Below are 23,195 nucleotides of genomic sequence, written 5' to 3'. Positions count from 1 at the left end.
TTAAATTTGACTGAAAGAGACAATTATATTGTCAATAGCAATTATTTCTGAGACAATTAATTGTACCGTAAAATTAAGAATTATAATAACTCTAGATAAAATCATCCTGGCTTGTGTTGATATAAGTGACAGGACAGCAAAATATTGTCTCTGAAGTTGTATACGTCAATCAATCAATCAATCAATCAATAGTTCTGTTCTAATTTTGGAATTGGCAACCATATATATGTGACTTTCATTAAAAATATCCAGATTTTAGGTTTATTTGGTTTTAGCTAAATAAAAATGAACTAATAAAACAATATGACCCACATGCCCATTCAGTAGTGAGCCTATCATCAGACATGAGCACACTTTGAGCTACTAAAGATGATAAATTACATGAAAATGAGTGTCTTTTCCCCCCGACTTCATATATCGTGGCAGAAGGATGACACAGTCATGTGTGAGGTGCTAATGATGCACTGCATATGACAGAACATACACTCTACTGCTGCTCCTACTGAAATAGCACCACAAACCACAGATGATGCAATTTCTGAGTTTTCAGGGTGCAACCGGAGCACGATTGGAAATCCCTGCTCTCAGGTCACTTTAATACATTTGAAATGAGTATGAAATTGAAATATTTCTGTCCTTCCGTTTTGGTAGACAAGCCCAGGACCGGTGCTCAGAGAGACCAGCAGCACCTCGCAACACAGTTGCAAACAGTGGGCTGGCAAAAGGATCAAAAGATTATTAGATAAGAGGAATAAAAAAAAAAACAGGGATTATAGCAATGGGTTCAAATGTGATTGACTTTGCGCTCATGCATTTTGGGATGTGTGGTTTTTTTTTTGTGTGTGTGTGTGTGTGTGTGTATGTGTGTTGACATTGACTAAAACGCAACAGACAGATGAAGCAAGGTGAGGGGAGGATAAAAGCTGCTCCCGGAGGCCAGTGTGCAGTGTTTACCCTAGGGGGGTCGGCCTGCAGGGCAGCCAGGTAGTTCTCCAGGGCCAGACGGCGCCTGTCATTCAGCATGGCCTCCACCCGGGCCAGGTGAGTCTCCACCAGCTGCTGCTTCTCGCTGGCTGCCTCCTCCTCCAGGGACTCCACCATGGCTTGGAAGTGCTACAAACAAAATCACAAACGTACATAAATATGTATACGCTCCTTAACCTGTAAGGCACAACAGAGCTCTTTCAAATACTATCTAATAAAAAAAAAACAGTTCTCAGTTTCACTTATGTCGCCTCTCAGGCTTGTCAGGGGAGTTAAGGACTCATTGAGAAGTCTCCCCATTTAGCAGCGCCCTAATTTAGCCTCAAAGTGATAAAGATAGAGCATTCTGGGAAATGGGATCTCCATCGGAACAGGGAGTGAGGGACCCGTAAGCCGCCATACACTTCACCCAAACAAAAAGACAAAAGGGGGGACTCCCAGGGGAATAGATCAGCGTGTCTTACCTGGATCAAAGTCTGCCTCTCAGCCTTGGGCAGGTTCTTCGCCTGGCGATCAGCCTCTTCCCACTCTTTTCTTACCTGGAGCAAGAAAGACGGAATTAAAGCGATGCGCAAAGTGGTCTTACTGCACCTGTCGACTCAAAGTGAGTCGAACCGGCATGTGGAGGCAAAAGAAAGCCTTTCATTGCACAAAGGTAAGGGACCCTTAAAGTATGACTTAGCTCCATGTACTTTAAAAAGTCAGATTTTCTATCTGCTTCTCAAATGTTTCATCATTCTTTCAATGTTACTGCAAAATAGATCATAGTCACAAAACCACACTCGGGGCTGTTTCTAGGATTTATGGATACTGCAGACTTGGCCCAAACCCCAGTAGGGGGATTAACCAAAATTATAAACTTGACACTTTTTTTTTTGCACCCATTTTTCATGAGCTGAACGCAAAAATCTACTTTTTCTATGTACGCCAACGGCCTATTTCTTTCAAATATTGTTCACAAATCTGACAAATCGGACCAGTTAGTATCCGGTGTGACCACCATTTACATGGCTCATGCAACACATCTCTTTCGCATAGAGTAAATAAGGTTGTTGATTGGGGCCTGTGGAATGTTGGTCTACTCCTCTTCAATAGCTGTGTGAAGTTGCTGGATATTGGCAGGAGCTGGAACACGCTGCAGCATACGCCGATCTAGAGCATCCCAAACATGCTCAATGGGTGACATGTTTAGTGACAATGCTGGCCATGCAAGAACTGGGATGTCTTGAATGACATTGTGTACAGATCCTTACAACATGGGGCCATGCATTATCATTCTGGAACATAAGGTTCGTTGATGAATCGCACAATTATGGGCCTCAGGATTTTTTTCACTGTGTCTCTGTGCATTCAAAATACCATCAATAAAATGCACCTGTGTTTGTTGTTCATAACAAAAGCATGCGTTGGCTACGTTGGCCTCAGCAAATTGCTCACCCACACAACACTATACAGGCTGTCTGCCATCTGTCCTGTCTATTGTAAACTAGGATTCATCAGTGAAGAGGACACCCCTCCAAAGTGCCAAACACCAACAAATGTGAGCATTTGGCACGATGACAAACTGCAGTCAGGTCGAGACCCCGATGAAGACGACCAGCATGCAGATGAGCTTCCTTGAGACGGTTTCTGACAGTTTGTGCAGAAATTCTTTGGTTATGCAAAACGATTGTTGCAACAACTGTTTGCGTGTCTGGTCTCAGACGATCTTGGAGTTGAAGATGCTGGATCTGGAAGTCCTGGGCTGGTGTGGTCAGTGGTTCTGAGGCCAGTTGGATGTAGTGCCAAATTCTCCGAAACGCCTTTGGAGACGGCTTATGGTAGAGAAATGAACATTCAATTCACGGGCAACAGCTCGGGTGGACATTCCTGCCGTCAGCATGCACACGCCCTCGAAACTTGCGACATCTGGGGGATTGTGCTGTGTGATAAAACTGCACATTGTAGAATGGCCTTTTATTGTGGCCATCTTAAGCACAACTGTGTAATATTCATGCTGTCTAATCAGCATCTTGATATGCCACACCTGTGAGGTGGATGGATTATCTCGGCAAAGCAGAATTGCTCACAAACACAGATTCAGACAGATTTGTGAACAATATTTGAGAGAAATAAGCCTTTTGTGTACATAGAAAAAGTCTCAGCTCTTTGAGTTCAGCTCATGAAAAATGGGAGAAAAAGTGTCCCGTTTATAATTTAGTTCAGTATGTGCGCCCAAGCCTAACGACGCCACTGTCCTCATGATATATTAAATGAAGCCATCTGCCTGTTTTATCTACAATCCCTTTTAATGAGATTTTAATAATAGCTTTCACCTCACAGGTGTTCTCTAAAGGAATACAAGTTCTATTCATTTTGTGAATGTGATGTTAATCACTAACCATAATTCTGTGGTTATACCGCTTTAGTTTTGTAGTTTTTGGTTAAAAAAGGCAGTTATTTGGCAAGTACTTCAGATTTTGGTAGGATGTTCCTAAACACATTCTGCTTTCAAAGCCTAAATATTCTGCATCTGGGAAAATACCGTTTGATTAACTGCTACTGATCAATATCACAGATATTGTACATTACCGTTTAAAAGATTGAAATTATCTTTTTATATATTATATAGTTATACTGGTGTTCTTTTTCTTTCCCTCAATAATAGATATTTTAACATAGATAAAACAGTATAATTTCTACCCTTTCAGTTTTCTGGTCGACTCAGCATTCTGTTTGCAGACAATTCTTCCAAAACAGCATATATTTGTAAAAAATGACGGATAAATAAAGTAATCCTCTCAGACATCTCATTCCAAACTTTTGACCAGTTGTGTATATAAGCAAAATATTAAGCAATGCAAATCTTACTAATCGACTCTTTAATTAGGGGACTGGTGTCAAGACTGGACCTGGTAACTCACCCTCTCCATGCGGTTGCGGTGCCTGATCTCCAGCTGCTCCTTGGCCCTCTGGAAGCGACTGTGCTCCTTGTCGTCGGCCGGGGTCTCAAAGTAGATGTCCACATCATCGGTGGGCTGAGGAGTGGGCGGAGTGGCTGCAAATTCAGAAACAGATGGTGAGTGAACAAGCAGAGAGACACACAGACAGGCTGACAACCAGAGAGAGACACACAGACACAGAGAGAGACATACAGGTGGACAACCAGAGAGAGACACACACACACACACAGAGAGACATACAGGCGGACAACCAGAGAGAGAGACACAGAGATAGACAGGCAGACAGGCTGACAACTAGAGAGAGACACACAGACACAGAGAGAGACATACAGGTGGACAACCAGGGAGAGACACACACACACAGAGAGAGACATACAGGCGGACAACCAGAGAGAGAGACACAGAGATAGACAGGCAGACAGGCTGACAACTAGAGAGAGACACACAGACGCAGAGAGAGACATACAGGCGGACAACCAGAGAGAGAGACACACACACACACACACAGTGATAGACAGACAGACAGACACACACACTTTTGTTTTAGTTACATTTACACCAATGAAGCAAATTGAATTGAATCAGACTGGTCCAGGCAGAGAGACACACAAACACAGGTAGACAGAAAAAGAAAAACAGACAGGCCGATCCAGGCAGGCACAGGTAGGCAGAGAGAGAAAGATAGACAGACGACTGGACACAGAGATAGAGAGAGGGAGACAGTTCAAAGTAGAATGCAGATTGAAATTGGACAAAAATCCTCACAGAAGCACTCCTCTCACTGGCGGTATTCCACGCTCAGTAACTCTGATAAATTTAAAGGAATCTGACAGTCCTTCCTTTTAAGTTCCTTTCATCTTCCCATTGGCTTTCTGCTGACAGGTTGCCTCTCCCACACTAATGGAAATATCTGTGTTTGACAGCTGGGTCATCTGGGGAGAGGCCAGAGGGCTCTGTTCTGGGTTCCTCTCTATACACTCACGCAGGACTCACTTCCTGCACCGCCGCACCTCGCTAGAATTAAAACGCTTCGGGCTCGCAAACTGGAAGAGACCTCATCGTTTCACCTCAGCGTCAAAAACAGGAGGCACGGGTCAACGGATGACGCACAATTTCACTGCGTTGAACGTTACTGCTTCAGCTCCTAATAATATTTTATTTTTGAAATGCAAAAAAAAAATCCAACTGTTGTGAACTGTGTTTGAATTGATGAGGGGTGAGTCATTGGTGCAGAAAAAAGGTGTTTGCTGACATATGCTGGGGAGATTCTCGCAAAAAAGTAGTGGCAGTGCTCTGTTAGCAGAAAGACAGACAGACAGACAGACAGACAGACAGGCAGACAGACAGACAGACAGGCAGACAGACAGAGAGGCAGAGACAAAGAAAGACAGATTGAGTGGCAGACAGACAGACAGAGACAGAGACAGACAGACAGACGGAGTGGCAGACAGACAGATAGACAGAGATAGACAGATGGATGGACGGGCAGACAGACACACAGACAGAGAGACAGAAAAAGACAGACGGGCGGCCATACAGACAGTAAAACAGACAGGTAGACAAAGAAACAGAGACAGAGACGGGCGGACAGACAGACAGTAAAAAAGACAGGTAGACAGAGAAAGAGAGACAGACAAACGGACGGGACGACAGACAGACAGACAGGCAAGCATACAGAAACATGACACAGAGAAGAAAGACAATTGTCCAAGTGTGTTTGAATGAACAATAATTCAAATTATAACTTTTCTTCTGTATCCCAATTGAAAATGTACTTGGAAAGCGTATTATTTTAAATTCTTACATTCAATTAAATTACAATGTCTGAGTTTTGGAACGGATACATAAGTTCTACAAAACCTTTTACTTCCTTTAAGAAGCAAAGCCACATTTCTCCAGCTGTACGAAACACCGGCTGAAGAAAATACAGTCGAAAAAATCTGAGAGGACTATTTATTTATTTATTTATAACTATGAATCTGAGTAAGCATTTTTTTGAAAATGGGAATGAAAAAAGTGATATGTAGATATATCCGTAGGTTCAGATAGTAATTTATTCATTCAAATAAAACCGAATTTAAGATGAATTTCTTTCTGTCAGATATAGTTAATATTGAACATTTCAACAGTTTCAGTTCAGTAGAGAAAGAAGTGAAACTAACGGACCAGTGTGTCCCATATATGACAACATTAAGATCTATTAATGAAGAACTGGACGTTACGTCACATTTTGTGTAGTGATATAGTAATCAAACTTAAGAGAAATTGTTCAAATTATTAAGCAAAATCCGCTTCCAGCTCCTTAAATGTGAAGATTTGGTGCTTTGTTTTAAATCATTGTAAAAGACATATCTATGGATTTCAACTGTTGCCATGGCAAAACAAACAACAACACGTGGCCTTTTGGAGACTAACACTTCATTTTAAAGTTATTGACAGACAATAATAATACGTTGCAGGAATTGATATATCAGTGGAAACATAAAGAAAGGAAAATGAGCTTTGATGAGTAAAAGCTGAAGACTCAGCAACAGACTATGTTATCCTAAAGGGTTTTTCAGCTGAGAGTCTCAGCATCAGAGACACAAACAGAGGGACAGAGAGAGAGGCCTCCATCAGGTGGGACTTACTCAGACGCTTGCACACGGCCATGCAGTACTCCTCAGAGTCAAAATTGTTGCGGTTGCCGGCGCAGCCCCCGTACACGAAGCGCACACACTTCCTCTGGCTCAGGTCGAAGTGCCAGCGGGCCATGGAGGCGCGGCAGGGCCCGGTCTCAGCCTCCAGGGTGCACACCGCTGCCAGGGGACAGCTTGTTAGATGGTCTGGCCACTGGGGGCAGCACTTCATTCCACTCTCAAATACTAGCTAGGAGGTATAAGGTTGGGGGATCTATCCCAGGCTCCTTCAGTGACATATCAAAGTGTCTCATGCTATACTATGGTTGTTTTATCACCCTTTTCAACATACCATACTATGGTTTTTTTATTACTTTTTTCCACATACTATACTATGACTTTTTTATCATACCATTCCATAACCTTTTATAAAAAAATCTCAACTTTTTGTCATTTTCTGGACAATGACATACTTTTTTAATCACTTACCTCTGCTACATCTACAGATATGAATACACAAAACAATGGAAAAAAATGGAGAAACTCCTTTTTGTACATGAGCAGGATTTGGGAGCAGTGATTTATCCTTACGTACTCTGATAAAGAGGAACAGTACATCCCAGTGTCTGCTGTCAGCTGAAGAAATGCAGACACTTGAATAATCATAGTCTGGCTGAGATTGATAGTTTCAAAGGTAGAAAAAGGTGATGATATTATAAGTGGTAGGCAAAGTGCCGATAAGAGAGAGAGCGAGATATTACATTTCCAAATGCATGTCCCACATATGAAGACTTGAGAACCAAATATTTCCAAAAATTTGAAAAACGTATTCCAGGCTTTACTTACACTGAGGACAAAAAGATTCCTTTTTTGTTAGGGGAAGCTATAAGCATGGCATGGCTAGCAGCTAAATATGTCTTCTTTACTGCCACAATACAAGGCAAAATAAATTTTATAGAATTTTATATATTATATACTTTTTTATTGTTTCAAAGTACCCGTTGAGGGACATGCACATAATTTGTTTAGCATCTACAATTACATCATAAGTATCGTGTTAACGCATTAATTATTATTATATCAAATGTATTTACTCCTTGTTTATATGTATTGCTTTGGCAACACAGATTTTTTGTCATGACAATGAAGAAACATGAAATTTAAAATTGAGAGAGAGAGAGAGAGAGAGAGAGAGAGAGAGAGAGAGAGAGAGAGAGATAGAAAGAGAGATTGTGTGCAGGAGAGTACCTCAGAATTTAAACTCATTACAAACCTTTCACTTCCTGCAGAGTCTTGTCCTCGTCCTGGCTCTCGGACATTTTGCTGATCTCTTTCTTCTCGTCCTCTTCCTCCTTATCCGCCTCCTCGTCCTCGTAGACGTAGTGGTACTCCTCCTCATCGTCCTCATCCTCGTCTTCCTCCTCCTGCACCGGCACCTCCTTTTGTGTGGGCTGCTCGTCGGCTGGTGTGTCACTGAGGAGGTGGGGAAGGGAGGGGTGGGGGGGGGTTGATTGAGTGAAGGGGTGGAAGCCAGGTAGAGGAGTGATTTATCAAACGAGGCGGAGCAGCTGCCACAGGTCAATGTCAGGACACTTTAATTCATCCAGATGGCCAGGAGTACCTGCCCTTCGCAACAGATCGGACGCTACCGAGCAATATTTCACAGACATGTCAGGGTGTTCCCTGCCCTTAGCAGGTGTAGGTGTCGCATCCCGGAGCCATTTTGGCCAGCACTTAATTAAATAGTTAACGTACCTAAAAGACTTTTCTCAGATCTAATAATTGTAGTTTAACTTTTTCAGCAAGTTTTGTCATTAGGCTTTTTGATTGTTCTTTATTTATTATCTGCTCTTTTTTGCCTAACACTTTAGACACAGATATGGGGGTAATAAACGGGCCAAAATGATGTGAAAAAGAGACGCAAAACTACCACAAAAGGGACGAAAACCGACTACAAAAAGACGCCAATAGACCACAGAGACCCAAAACAACCCCAAAGCAAACAGGAATAACTAAAAAGAGACCCAAGAAGACAAAAAAAAAAGACATAAAAAAACACACAAAAAACACAAAATGGAATGGCATAGCGGACGCGGGGTATAAACACTGTGTCATGTTGATGGACTCATATAGATGTAGGCAATAATAAAAATAATATATAACAAAAAGCAATGTACACAAAAGAATATAGGGAGGAAAAGTGTAAGATCAGTGTATATCCTACATCCTTGTATCCTAGTATTTCATTTATATTTATATTGTATTCTAGTATTTCATTTCATTTGATTTATATTTATCTTCTGTGCTGTGTGACTGATTTTGCTGCTGTAACACTGTAATTTTATTGAGATCAATATCTATCTATCTATCTATCTATCTATCTATCTATCTATATGATGCAATAGTGGCATTAGAAGGTGTCAGAGACCACCCGCCCTTCAATAGCTTCACAAACTCCTATTGGCCAGGCGTCCATGTCTGCATTTACAGGTCCTATCCCCTTTCCAATCGGCTATCCTAACCTTAACCACTCGAGTTGTCAATGCCTAACCCCAACCAATCGAGTGCTATTGAAGGGTCTCGGCGTGTAATTTAGCCCCCTGGACCTGCGGATTACTATAAAAATCCTCCTCCTGAACAACCTGTCCCCCTTACTTGGGAAATTACAGATACACCCTTGACAAAATGTACGGGGAAATTGCAAATTTTTTAAAACTTCATATTTCCTTGAGGAAGGACACTGTAATCCCCCTCCCCCTGTACGCAAACCGTCTTCTTTTCTTCTAAAAGTCTTCTACAAACCGAGAGAAAACCCTGCACCCCGCCACAGGCTGCTCACCTGTCCTCTACGGCGTCTTCGTCTTCCAGGTCCATCTCGTCAATCTCCTCGTCCTCCATCTCCTCGTCCTCGTCGTCCTCCTGGGAGGGCAGGGAAGGGGCGGCGGCCTCACCGCCGCGAGAGGAGGGGCAGCACACGTACTCTGTGCCGTGGAACTTATCGATGCCGCAGGGCAGCAGCATGCCGTAGCTGTGCAGCACCATGGAGCTCTTGGCACAGGCCTGATGGAGGGGGGGGGGGGAGGGAGAAGTAGTGATGGGATTGCTGAACACAGCCAGAAGGCTCCAGATTGAAGAAGATGCAGTGGTGGAATGTAACTAAGCACATTTACTCCAGTGCTGTACTTAAATCCAGATGTTGAGCTACTTCTTCTTTACTTGAGTCTTTACTTTTCATGCCACTGTCTACTTCTACATTTCAGAGAAAAATATTTTACTTTTTACTCCACTACATTCATCTGATAACTTTAGTTTTTGTTAGTTACTTTACACATTAAGATTCCTGCAAACAAAACACATGTCCAGTAGTTTATGAAATACGATATAAATCAAGATAAATATTGGACCCATTTTTCACAAGCCATGTATCTCCCTCACTTTCTGACACAAAAAAAACGGCTTTTCCAGATGAACAGATTATTTACTTAAGTTACAGAAAATGCATTTGTTTGAGACTAGTTTCCGTCTCAGCAACAAACTTTAACAAACTGAGCTAATGCCAGTTTATTTCCGCAAACGCTGTAGCAATGCTACTTGTCATAATGCTAAATATGACTTTAAGCTGTCTGTGTTAATATATAATGTTAGGAGTCTATATAAAGTCAGAGGAAATCCCTGTTTGCAATCCAATGACGGTATTCTTTATTCTAAGCCTGTGATATTTAACCTTTTATCCTGTACGCTCAATGTCTTGCAGAGATCTTATACTAAGACAGCGTTCGTTATACTTTATTTCACCAATCTGGGCAGGTGTATATTGGCCATTTAGCTTCAGAGATGCAACTTTGTTGTTGTCTAACTTCTAGTGTAGTGTTAGTCCATTGCATACTGTATATCCACCTACACAATACAGACATACTGATTCAAGAGCTAGTTCTCTTGTCACATACTGACCAAAATAAAGGATAATGGGCCACACTTCCAAAAAGCCATGCAGTCATTTTCTTACCCAGATTTTCCCACTGGTAATTACTTCTTGGCACACATTTGTTATTGAATGTAGCTGATTGGTGCCCCTGGATATCACACTATCTAAGGCTGCAGATAATACACAGATCCAGGCGTTGGTAATACGTGTTGCGTCCGACATCGCATACTAGAATGCACTACATACATAAAGAGGAGGGTGTATCTTTTCCGACACTCTGAGCTGTTATATTCAAAGTTACACCCTAAGAAGGAGCCTCCTTGCCGGTTGGATACCCATAACCATGGTAACCCCTGCCGACCTCAGCTCTAGCGGCATCGCCAGATAATGCTTAAATTACTGAAAAAGGTAAGCAACAGTTTTTGATATTAATGAACGTTTGTTACATTCAAGCCATTGCCAAAGCTCCACAAAACTCTCTCTGTAGGTCTCACTATGACTATCAGGAGATTGTGTCGGCCGGCGACTTCCGCAAGCAGAAACTCGAGTGAAGATAATGACTTCTTCTAAAGAGCCCATCATGTTTTTTTTAATCCTCAATGTTGTTGTCATTACTTAGAATTCCTCATGGGGGGGACAGAAACTACGCACTATGGCTTTAATGCGTTTTTGACGTTACAGAGCTGCCTTGGTTGCTGTCTTTTTGTCTATTATCAACACTGTCGTTAATCCGGGATTGCATTGTGGGATACTTATGCCGGAGTAGGGTCTAGTGGTTGCATTCTTTAATATCTCCCCATAAATAATATGCAATTAACATATTATTGGTTTCATACTAAGGTTTCGGACATACAAAAAAATCTCACATGCTTTTTTAGCTCTGAAATAGCATGTTAGTATGTTATTTCAGACGCAGCCTAGGAGTCAGCACAGGCTGGAAGAGATGAGAGAGACGGGTGACGGACTGGGTGAGCCGCTGCTCGCACTGTCGAGGTCAGGGTGGCCCCCAGGGGCCGGCTCTGGAGCTGCCGAGAGGGGATTAGCTGCATTACGGCCACAACACTAATGTGATTAAGAGCTGAAATGTGAGGGCTCCCAGCCAGGACTGTGATCAGAGCGACTCAGAGACCCACTAAGACAGGTGGGAAGAGATTAGGGAGGGAAGAGGAAAGAGCGCAAAGTAATGGAAGAGTGCCAGTGTGACGGGGACAAGGGTCGAAACTTAGTTCAGATTGATTTCTTAAAGTTGAGATGCAGGGAGATGTTCAAATGATTGACTGCTAGTGTATTATTTTGTATTAACTTGCTTCTGTTTTGCTGTGATCTATTTAGAATTGAACTGTGGCGGCCGGGTTGGCCCAGTTGGTATAGCAGGCGCACGTATGTATAGAGGTTTTTGCCTTGATGCAGAGATCCTGGGCTGGAGTCCGACCTGTGACGATTTCCTGCTCGTCTTTCCCCTCTATCTCCCATTTCACACCTAGCTGTCTTTTAAAGGGAGAAAAGCCCAACAAAATAACCCCAAACAAAAAAAGAAAAGATGTAAACTGTGCTTGATAAATACACTGGATGGATTTGACTTGATCAATTGATCGATAGGGGGCGGCTTTGGCTCAGTGGTAGAGCGGTTGCCTGCCAATCCAAAGGTTGGTGGTTCAACCCTTGGCCCTGCAGTCCCATGTCAAAGTGTCCTTGGGCAAGACACTGAACCCCGAGTTGCCCCTGATGCTGCACATCAGAGTGTAAATGTGTGTGAGTGTTTATCTGATGAGCGGGTGCAGGGTATCCGGTACAGCAATCCTTTAGTTAAATTTACTACTTTTTAATACCTTTTTTACTACCTGCAGAATTGTTTTAAAACCATCACGACACTGAATTGCAAGTGTTAATCAGCGACTTTTCTATTATTTACACAGATTTTGACATTTATAACATACAGAAATGAATAGATTTAGAGACAACATATCATTAACAACATATTGCACATATTTATTTCACTTAGTCAATAAAAGTAAACCAAACTACACAAATTTGCAATGGAGAGAATGGATAGTTCCAGCACAATGGCGTTTTTTGAAGAACGATGTCAATCCAAATCTGATGACGTACCCGGTTTTGTTTTTACCACGAGTGAATTACTTTGCGATGTCAGAGTCTGGAAACATTTCTTTAAACAGCTCTGAAACTCCTTCATTTGAGTTAAATGAGTGGTGTTAAACTGCAGTGTTCAGACACCAGTGTTGGTGTGGCGCCCATGGCCGTCCGGAGGTCAGACGTTGCTGGAGCCGTAGCGTTGGCCAGCAGGCCTGAAGTGGCACTAATTTGCGGCGGTGGTGAAGGTGCAGCCGCACAGACAGCTGATAATTAACTGCTCTCTCCGAGCACGCATTCCATTTTTATGTTTAGTGGATTGCATATGCGACCAAAGTGCGTTAGCTCCCATCCAGTTGACATTGATGTTTTTTACACACCGAACAATAAGCCTGCCTGTTATTCCCTACTACAGGCCTGAGCCAGTCCTTAAAACTCTGGGTTGTTCACCCAGCTAGCAGAAAACTTGCATTTGCCCATTAAAAGACGACGATGGTTAACCAGTCGTTGAAGATATGGCTTGAAGCGTAAGCCAGCCACTTCTGTTGAGCGCGCAGTGTTCTGAGATGTCGAACGACCACTGAATATGACGTCAGCATCAAACATAGACGGAGACGAAAGATCTTTGATTATGTGCCCAGACATGCCAAAGCCCATATTTAAACAAACTAACGCGAACGCAGGATAGAATTTCAATCAGAATAGGACACCTGATAGTCTGAAAAAAAGAATACTTCAATTAAAAAAAATAATACCTGAGACTACATTTAACACTTTTAATGGCCTTAAATTTGACAATTTTGATTTATCACTTTTAAATACTTTTTAAAACCCCGCTGACACCCTGAGGTGGCACCTTCTACGGCAGCCTCGGCCACAGTGTATGAATGTGTGTGAATGGTGAATGTATCCTGTATGATGTAAAAGCGCTTTGAGTAGTCGTTAAGACTAGAAAAGCGCTATGTAAATACAGCACATTTACATTTACATAGATCAGCAAGTGTTTTGGGATGTTGATGAGGTTTTCAGTAATAGGGTTTTATAATGAGGTACAAAGACTAAGAAACACTTTGATATTGGTTATTATTGTAATACAAAATGCAATGGTATGGACATTTCAAAAAAGGGTGGGACCAGAAAAGCATTTTGTTTCCTCCTACTCCCTTTTGGACAGTATTTAGTTATTTGCTATTTTCTTGCTTTTACTTTTTTTTATAGTGAAATACTTGTGTGTCTTGTATTTGGCGGTTTTTGTTTATTCTTCTTGTATATTGTTGGAAATAAACCAATTTTTATATATATATATATATATATATATATATATATATATATATATATATATATATATATAATTTTCAAAGTAACATTGATGCTTAAGACTTCCCACATGGCTTTTTCTTTCCCATTGCTCTGCTATTCTGGAGATGCAGCCTCCCACTGTAGCCAATGAAGTAATTTCTTCCTTACCTCTTTGGCCACACTGTGCCACTGCTGATGGCTGACGCACATGTCCATCCGCTCCTTGTGGAAGAACTTGCACTTCTCTGGAACCAGAAGCACGTCACTCACAAACTCGCCCACTGTAACAGCAAATCACACGGACCAATTTGGCTGTTAGTCACACTGCCGAATCGTGCTCAACAACACAGCCAGGTTCAGAAACAATACATTGGAGTCAGTCGCTTTTGATGCTAGTGAGGAAAGCCATAATGATCAGGTGGCTCGGTGATGAACCTCCATCTGTTTCCATCTGGAAACATCTCATATCAGAGCTTGTGACTCTGGAGAAACTTTTGCCTACGACAGCATATACGGACCCAGATTTCCCTGCATAAGTGGAAGAGAGCACTGAAACTTTTGGGAGTGGACTATAATCTGGATTTGAATAGATAGGTAATGTGATGGACATCTATCTGTCTGACATGTCTGAACTGCAACTAATGGCCATGGGGTTAACTTGTCTGTTCTACTTACTGCTGTCACCATTATTATGAGCTAATAATGCTAATAATGTCCCATTACCCATTACTATATGGACCAGTCCTGGTTGTTTATGAGTTGTTTATACATTTGTCTTTAAAATATGTAATAAACAGATTTTTAAAAAACAATACACCGCTTAGAGCAGGGGTGTCAAACTCATTTTAGTTGATGGGATCCCCTTAATTGGATTTCAAGTGGGTCAGACCAGTGAACCACTCCAGAAAGATCAGAAAGTGTGTCTGCGACAGCGTTGTAAGGGGTTGTAGGAAAAATAAATAATGTTATGGACCCAGGAGAGAGCGGTAATATTCTGAGAAAAAATTCTGAATATTTAAGATTAAAGTTGGAAATGTACTAAAAAAGAACTCTAGTTTAATTTTCACTCTTTGCAAAGTCATCCAGTGGGCCTGACTGGACCCTTTGGCATGCTGGTTCTGGCCCACGTGCCGTATGTTTGCCGACCCTGGTTTGGAGGGACTAAAAAAGAAATAGTAGATTAGATGAGTGTAAAAAGGGGCGTAATTCAATAATTCACAGCAGCATGGTCTTTTACATTTCATCACAGCAGTATAACAGAAAAGCCATTTGACACTTGAACATCTGCCGGTGCACCTGAAGCCCACGGGGGTTCATCCCTCCTCTATAGCCAAATCTGTAACACCACAATCAAAATGGCAGTTGAGAAAATCAGGTTTCACGACTGTGACTGTTTTAAGCTATAGTCCAGACTCATTTGTGATATCATTTGTGTGATGGATTCTAACCAGATGTATTATGATATGTTTTATTCATAGAAGGGGCTGATAGAAAGCAGATCTGGGGGGGAATTAATGACATTTAAAAGCATCTTGTGAATTCCTATGTAAAATTGCAGATTGGAAAGCGTGTGCGTGTAAGCATATGGCGCAGGGGTCGTAAGAAAGATACAAAAGGACAGCGACTGATGATTGGAGGTGAGCGTGAAAAGACATCCAGGTAGACACGCTGCCATCAGAAACAGATGCAAGGCCAGGCTTAGAGAGGGAGGGAGGAATAGAAGGTTTAGGTCAAAGTCCAGATCAGAGTAGTCCTGCATTGGCAGACCCTCCTCCACAGCGCTGCGTAGTAGGGTCTGGCTAGTCCACACAGCGTTGAGCCTTGACACGACAAGCTGTCCTGCAACTGCTCATTTAGTGGTTGGCCGCAACCTCGGCCTGAGGCGGAGCTGCTGGAGCACCAGGCGACGTAGACAGGCAGGCCGAGGGGGAAAAAGCAGTGTTTTGGAAAATGAGAGGGTAGGATAGGAAGTGGAGAGAGCTGGAAATAGCAAAGGACTCAGCAGCTGCTTCTCCTCTCCGCCCAGGAGATACTGTAACAGTTTCTCACACAAGCCCACCCACCTACCCCCCCCATCCCTCCGGACCCTCACTCCCCTGCTTCGTGTACGATACTGTGAATATTTTGACTGATATTGCGATCTGATTCACGATACAAGAGGGAATGATCCTTTTTGACTCATTATTCTCATTTTTATAAAAAAATACATCTAAATTTGTAATGATTATAGTGGGATTTTTTACAAGGCTCTAAACCAAAGAAATATGTTTCCTTTAGTCTCTAGGACACGATTTGTAGGTCAGGACGTCTCTGCAGCACCCCAATACTTCATTCAGAATGGTTTGGCACATATTTTACTTGACAAGTATTGCTGGGAAATCGTTTTTATTTCATTTTTATTCCATTCATTTGACAGCTTTGGTAGTTGTTATGGAGATTAAGATTATAAAATATGCAATGATGCAATGTTATGCCCGCCTAAACCACCCAACAGTATATAAACAGATAAATAGAGTAGAATACCATAAGTTGAGACACCTGAAAGTGCTTTTACTTTTAATGATGTGTATTTTGCTGATAATAGTTCTTTACTGTACACACAAGTACACATTTTAATGCATGACTTACTTTGTAATACGAGTCAACCGGTACTGTTTGTTAAGGCTGATACTGATAAGGATTATTAGTAGTTAATGAAACCGATAATTAGGAACCTACTGTATATGTATTTACAGTGAAAATGAAAATCTTTTAGTCAAAATTAAGATGTTGGAATGTTACAAATTCCAACATAAAACTTCAGTTAAATGCTTTAAGCAATTATTTTCTAAATGACAAACTTTCAACATAATCCCCAGTAATAGAGACTCAGATAGTGTTGTTGGGGGGGGGACATTAAGTCAGACTCAGTGGGGAGTGAAACCGAAGCAGAGGGACAGACACAGAGCTGTAGCCGAGTCAAAGTAGAACACCTTTTAATTCAAATTAAACGTAGATACATCATCTGCAAACTGCCAAAAAACGGCCCGATTTCTATCCCTAATGTAGATCTTCCAAAAGGCACCTTTACATTTGATTGCTGTGGCTACATACCTTCTTTAACTTCTATTGCTCTTGGTAGCTGTCAGCAATAGATCTTTTTTTATTTCCGGCACACTGAGGCTTACTCTTAGCTCTCATCTTGAACTTGGCGCCTTTCCACCTTGTACACTTTTCAGGAACAAAGTATTTTAAGGCCGTATTTTGGTGAGAAGTGGAATTGAATTAGTTCCATTTACAGAAATGACACATACTTTGCATTTGATGTTTCCTAAGCCTGTGTATTTATCATATATCAGGCAAATAAAACTCTGATACAGATAATCTGCAAACTGCTCAAAAATTGGCCAATAACCTTTCTTTGTAATTTTGCACCACACTTAGGTTGTCCTCCACTCAAATTGTATCTGTTTTCAAAGTTTCTATATCAAATATATAACATTTAAAAATTCAAAACAATGGTAACTCGTGGTAACAGGTCAGTGTGAGTGGTGTGTGTGTGTACTGGTGGTTTAGGGGGACTAAGTATAAGTGTCGAAAAAAGTGGGCCAATGGGGGGTCAATGGGAACACAACACAATAATCTGAATATGTGCACACCTCTTGCACAGAAGGAAACTGACTCCCAGATCCTGCACACCGGATGCGTACACTGATTGATTCACTCACTCACTTTCTCTTTATTTCATCTTTCCCTCTCTCTCTCTCTATCTCTGTCTGGTTCTCTTACACTCACAGGTTGCTTGGGTTGTGAGGCAGAGTGGTTTCCAAGCAGACGGCGTGTGCAGTCACACTGCAGCGGGTGATGGATGGTGGTGTTTGGAGAGCAGCTGTGCCGCTCGCCTGTGTGTTTCTGCGTGTGTGTAGTTGCGTAGGTGTGTGCGAGAGCATACAGCATACCCTTCTTTTTCTGTGACCTCCTCTCCACCTTCTCCATTCATCCGCCTTTAATTTAACCTTCAGTCTATCAGATGGCCTCGCTAACGCTCTCCTGCCTGCCTCTAGGGGAGTGTGTAGGTAAGAATACACCCAATGTGCAGTTTGATACCTTCAGCACTGGATACTTGCGAATTAAATTAAGCACCAAACAGGATGTGCTTTTCCACAGCTTGGCTATTGTATATCAAGACTTTCTAAAGGAAGCCCGCTGTAATTAGATTCAGTGTAATCACTGTAAGATCTGCACTGTATTAAATCCATACCGTGGGTTTCTCAGCTTAGTATCATTCAAATTACTTTTTTTGTATACCCATACAGGTGTTTTCAGTTAATCTGTCTGACTGGACCTCTACCCAGGACTGCATGGGTGTCTCTTGACAAAGATCCTCGACCTTTTTGCATCGCGATCCCCAGAATATCGAGGTTGGTGTTGGAAACCCCCCCACCCTCCTCGACGATGAGAGACAGAGTTGCAAACCGGCGTAACCAGCTGTTTCTACACGCCTTCCCAGGCGGAGTTTGTGTGAATATTGCAAGTTCTCTGATACATGTAAACAAATAACGCATTGTGTGAATATGTGTGAATGGTGAATGGTTCCTGTACTATGTAAAATCTTTGAGTAGTTGTTAAGACTAGAAAAGCACTATATAAAAACAATCCATATTAATTTGGGTTTCTTGGGTTTCTTTGGGCTTTTCTTATTGTTTTTGCTAATGCTAACGGCATTTTCTTTGCCATTTTTGGCGACCAAACTGTAAACTGTAAACTCTAAATGAGAGGACCTAATGAGACAAAACATAGGAAATATTACAGTTAAAGATATTTGGCTTTTTCCATGAAATAAAAGCAACAAACTATACATGTCCGGCCCTTGCTGTGATTCTCATTCTTAGTTTAGTTCGACATCGCTGGTCTACAATGATGGAGTGATGTCTTCCTGAGTCTCTTTTTAACTTTGTTGCACCTGTACACAGGACGGCTTTATTATTCATATTGGTAGAAAAGATTGGTGACTTAATATATTCCCATCTAAACTTTGACCCACACTGCTCAACCTGAGCAGAGGTCCAATCAGCCTGAATAACTGAAACCACCTGTGTGCGTGGGTTCGGAGACTTCAAGAGCTTCATAAACATGATGAAGACATGAATAATGATTTAGTTGTTGACTAGTGTTATTTCTTGCCATAAAGTTTGAGAATGCTATCAGGATCCAGTCGTGTGCTATGATTTTTTACATTTGCATTACGGTTTGTGCCTTTGTAGATGGAAGGAATCTGATTCGCCATTAGAGGATAACCTCGGGGGGGAAAGGACTCAAACCTGGGGGAAGCTGCAGGTTGATGTTCCATGATAAAAAGAACATTTGCATTTAACACCTGGGTTCCACCTAAGGCTGCACGATATGAGGCCAACATAACATAAACAGATATTAAAGTGTATTCAGTTCCGCATTTCTGCTGCTTTCAGTATTCTGTTCAAATTGACAAATTGCTTATTGAATTTAAAAAAAAATGAAAGCAAATCATTCTTTTATTGAACAAATTGAACATTGAATTCAATTTAATGGAAGCACTAAAAAAGACATTTTAAGTTACATCTGAAAGTAACTATATGTAAACTGTGTCATGTTAAATGACCTGTAACAGCAAACCAGACTAACAGTTAAAAGAAGGCTAGTTTTATATAGTTTTTATTAATGTCTTTGCCCAGGTCAGATTTCCCCTAAAAAGTCACAGAATGATTTACGGCAGGTAGACTGCGCTATAGTAACACATTCTGACGGGTCACAGATTTCAGTGTTACACCAGAAAAGCCTGTGCAACCAGGTTAAAGAAAGCAGGAGATGCCTTTATGTAGGCCTCATTGTATTTTAATGTTATTTTAGAAGTTATCTGCTGTAGTTATGGCCCATACCGGGCCAGGACCATCACAGGAAAGAAGGAAATAAAACAAAGAACTAAAAGCTAGAGAGACAACGGGCGTCACATGAAGTTGGGCTAAGTTGGGCTTTCAACCAACTGCATTCTCTTTTTGTAGATAAAACATTTTCTATCCGAGCAAAAATATTCATCATCCGACCGCCTGACAACACTAACTCAATAATCTACAGTGGGTATAAACAGCATAATAAAGAAAAGACCTTTACGACAGCAGGTGTGGTAAAAACACACCACCATTTCGGTCTAAAGACGCCGCTAGAATCAATTCCAACTGAAAGTTACATTTAGCCACATAGTGCAGTTTTCTACGGGTATTTTACACACAAATGTCTTTCCTTTCACAGAGGTTACATTTGTTGATGCTGTCATAACACTGTGTTTAAAAGCTCGGGCTCATTTCAACACATTTCCAGAGGCAAATGAATGAATAGAGCCAGAGGTGTGGTGCTCTAAAACAAGCCTGAGTTTGCTTCCATTATCAACGTAGTCACAATCCCCAGACTCAGCCCCTCTGATGATATCAGGAGTCGTCATTGTGTGACCTGCCCTTTTGTTAAATACACAGGCTTAAGCAACAGGAAATGCAAAGTATGTGTCATTTCTGGAAATGGAACATTTACACATTTAAACACAGCCTTAAAATACTTTGTTCCTGAAAAGTCTACAAGGTGAAGAAGGCTCCAAGTTCCAGATGAGAGCTAAGAGTTAAAGCCTCAATTTGCCTGAAATAAAAAAAGATCTATTGCTGACAGCTACCAACAGTAATAGAAGTTAAAGAAGGTATATAGCCACAGCAATCAAATGTAAAGGTGCCTTTTGAAAGATCTACATTAGGGATAGAAATCGGGCCGTTTTTTTATTGATCCCTTATCTATGTTCTGTACATCTGTGTTTACGCAGAACTGTGTGTGTGTGTGTGTGGGGGGGGGGGGGGGTTCTGGGCATCTCCCAATTTGATTCCGACTCAGAGGCCAACAATTCAATTCTAAACCAATTTTCGGCTCAAAATTTTTTTTTATGTGCATTTCCATGCGTGATTTAAATATATATGTATATGTATATATAAATCTGAGTTTGTAAGATTTTGCCATATACAGTATTCGTCACACACAAGTTGTAATGAAATGTGTTGTCTACTGGGGTTTTATTGTGTAGTCATTCCATGCTAAAGCCTTAAACATGCTTGTGAAAGTCACCTTCTCGCACAGTGATCTTCCATGTCAGAATAGATAAAGTAGATAAATGTGTTTTGCCTAGTTATTTCATGTATTTCTAATTAGATTGTGTGTATACAGGCAAAACTTATGTTATACTATATACTTACGTTTTTTCTGCACTCTTGCCTAACCTCTAAGCTGTTGTCCATAATACCGACCTCATTCAGTCACTCTGTTTTCTGATTTGCACATGTCTGGAGATGTGAGAAAATCAACACATTTGAAAGAAGAAAAAAAACGGACTGACTGTTCTCACCATTCCAGACATAATAATAATAATAAAAAGGGCTCGAAAATAATCCTCTGCTATTTGACAAAGGCATCATGCTGCAGGGATTAGAGTCCCGTGGAACAAAAATCACATTCATTTGCAGAGCCATTGTTTGGGGACAGGAAACAGAGGGATTGGGCCTCTGTGACTGAAGCTTTGCATGGAGATATTTGGGATACAGTATAACCCATCGCTCTCTTTTTACACTGAGCTCATCCTCTGCACTTGCATTATTCATATAAACCTATTAACTTGACATGGGTGCTGGTCTGGTGCTTTTAATCACACCTTTCAAGCTAGAGCCCACCACAGGAATACATGAATACACTGATGAATACAAGGCCCTTTTATGTCCAACATTATGTGACCTAGGGGCAGTGGTGGAATGTAACTAAGTACATTTACTCAAGTACTGTACTTAAGTCCAAATGTTGAGGTACTCGTACTTTACTCGAGTCTTTTCTACTCCTCTACATTTCAGAAAGAAATGATGTACTTTGTATTCCTCTACATTCATCTGACAGCTTTAGTCACTAGTTACTTTACACATTAAGATTTTTGCAAAGAAAACACATGTAGTCTATTAATAATATGTTTTATCATAAATGAAACTAGCCAACAATATAAGGGCCTACAAGTCCAGCTCAGATGATTAGACCATCCACACACAACTGTTTGGATCCTTTACACTTTCTAAAATGGGAAGATTTTTCTGCATTGAGTACTTTTACTTTTAATACTTTAAGTACATTTTCCTGATGATACTTACATTTTTAATGTTTTGCTGTAACATACTATTTTTACAATGTGGTATTAGTAAGTTTACTTAAATAAATGATCTTAGACTCCTTCCAATTGACAATTTTGGACCCTTTTTTAGAGGGGCTCAAGCCCTAAATTCCATCTCTGCCTCCCTAAAGATCCTTCAAAAAAGAAAAAAAGAAATTTTAGTGCTTCAAGTTAGAGTTTGCGAACTTGTCTGTTAGTGACAGAGGACAAACAATTACAGGTTCAAAGGGCTTGAAACAGGTTTAATATCCTGTGATGCCAATGCTATCCACCTGTAACCCAGTTAAGGAAAGAGTTAACAGAAAGGTAGTTTTGGCCAATTAGAGGAGGTTGTGCCAGACTCCTTTGGCTGGGTCTCTTTCTCATCTGTCAGAGGAAGATTTATGTGAAGATTAATGTTAGTAGTCCCCATACAAGATGATGGTAATTTCATGGCGCTAGATTAGAACCCAAATTAAAACGTAAGCAACTAAAATTTCTGATTGTTAGTGTCAGGTTTAGTTCCATTATAGTGTTAGTGGTGTCAAAAAATGTGTACTGGCGTTTTTGTTCATTGTGGGTGGGTGTCTGGTGGGGGGTGTTATCCTTGGATTGCACAAAAGGAGGAAATAATGTGCCATATGCAATAATGTTGTAGAATGACGCGATAACGATACCAGGGCTGTAGTAAAGAACACCTTTGTCGAGTCCAAGACCAGGACTAGTCGAGTCCAAGTCAAGACCGAGTCCAAAGAGATTTGAGTCCAAGACAAGAACGAGTCCAAAAAGGTTTGAGTCTGAGTCAAGACCGAGTCCAGGACAGACAAAAAAAAGTCTTATGCATGACAGTATCAAGACAATCATTTTGGGTTTCACTTTCCTGCCAATATTACTATTATCAACATATTAAAGACACCTGGACTTGGTCGAGACCAATAGCCATATTTGGCAAGACCAGTGGCCGAGACCAAATACCAGCGAGTCCGAGACAAGTCCGAGACCAAAGAAAAAGGGTCTTGAGTCCGGACTCGAGTCCAAGACAAGACTCAAGTACTACAGCCCTGAACGATACTAACAATGAATAAACCATAGACCGTATATATATTGATGGACAGAGCATCCGGTTCGGAAAAGTGCAACCACTGCGGAAGTAACTTAAA

The 23,195-nt window shown here is 41.2% G+C and overlaps 1 protein-coding gene across 9 annotated transcripts in view; it reads right to left on the bottom strand.

The window, feature by feature from the left end:
• The window catches only part of aplp2 (amyloid beta (A4) precursor-like protein 2), an 88,213-nt gene that overhangs the window by 22,112 nt on the left and 42,906 nt on the right, over positions 1-23,195 (bottom strand). For 5 of the 9 annotated variants that reach the window (XM_034866512.1, XM_034866470.1, XM_034866498.1 and 2 more), the window contains exons 4-11: positions 14,028-14,140; positions 9,384-9,604; positions 7,818-8,017; positions 6,557-6,724; positions 5,839-5,841; positions 3,888-4,021; positions 1,449-1,523; positions 955-1,113 (exon numbers count right to left, since the gene is read on the bottom strand). In XM_034866512.1, the coding sequence (XP_034722403.1) occupies positions 955-1,113; positions 1,449-1,523; positions 3,888-4,021; positions 5,839-5,841; positions 6,557-6,724; positions 7,818-8,017; positions 9,384-9,604; positions 14,028-14,140 (1,073 nt within the window). The remainder of the gene's footprint in view (positions 1-954; positions 1,114-1,448; positions 1,524-3,887; positions 4,022-5,838; positions 5,842-6,556; positions 6,725-7,817; positions 8,018-9,383; positions 9,605-14,027; positions 14,141-23,195) is intronic. The other 4 variants (XM_034866517.1, XM_034866476.1, XM_034866491.1 and 1 more) reach the window with 2 other exon arrangements.

Source organism: Etheostoma cragini, chromosome 3 (assembly GCF_013103735.1).
Source record: "Etheostoma cragini isolate CJK2018 chromosome 3, CSU_Ecrag_1.0, whole genome shotgun sequence".
NCBI lineage: Eukaryota > Metazoa > Chordata > Actinopteri > Perciformes > Percidae > Etheostoma > Etheostoma cragini.
Note: the sequence above shows the minus strand (reverse complement) of the source record. Positions and strands in the feature narration are given on the sequence as shown.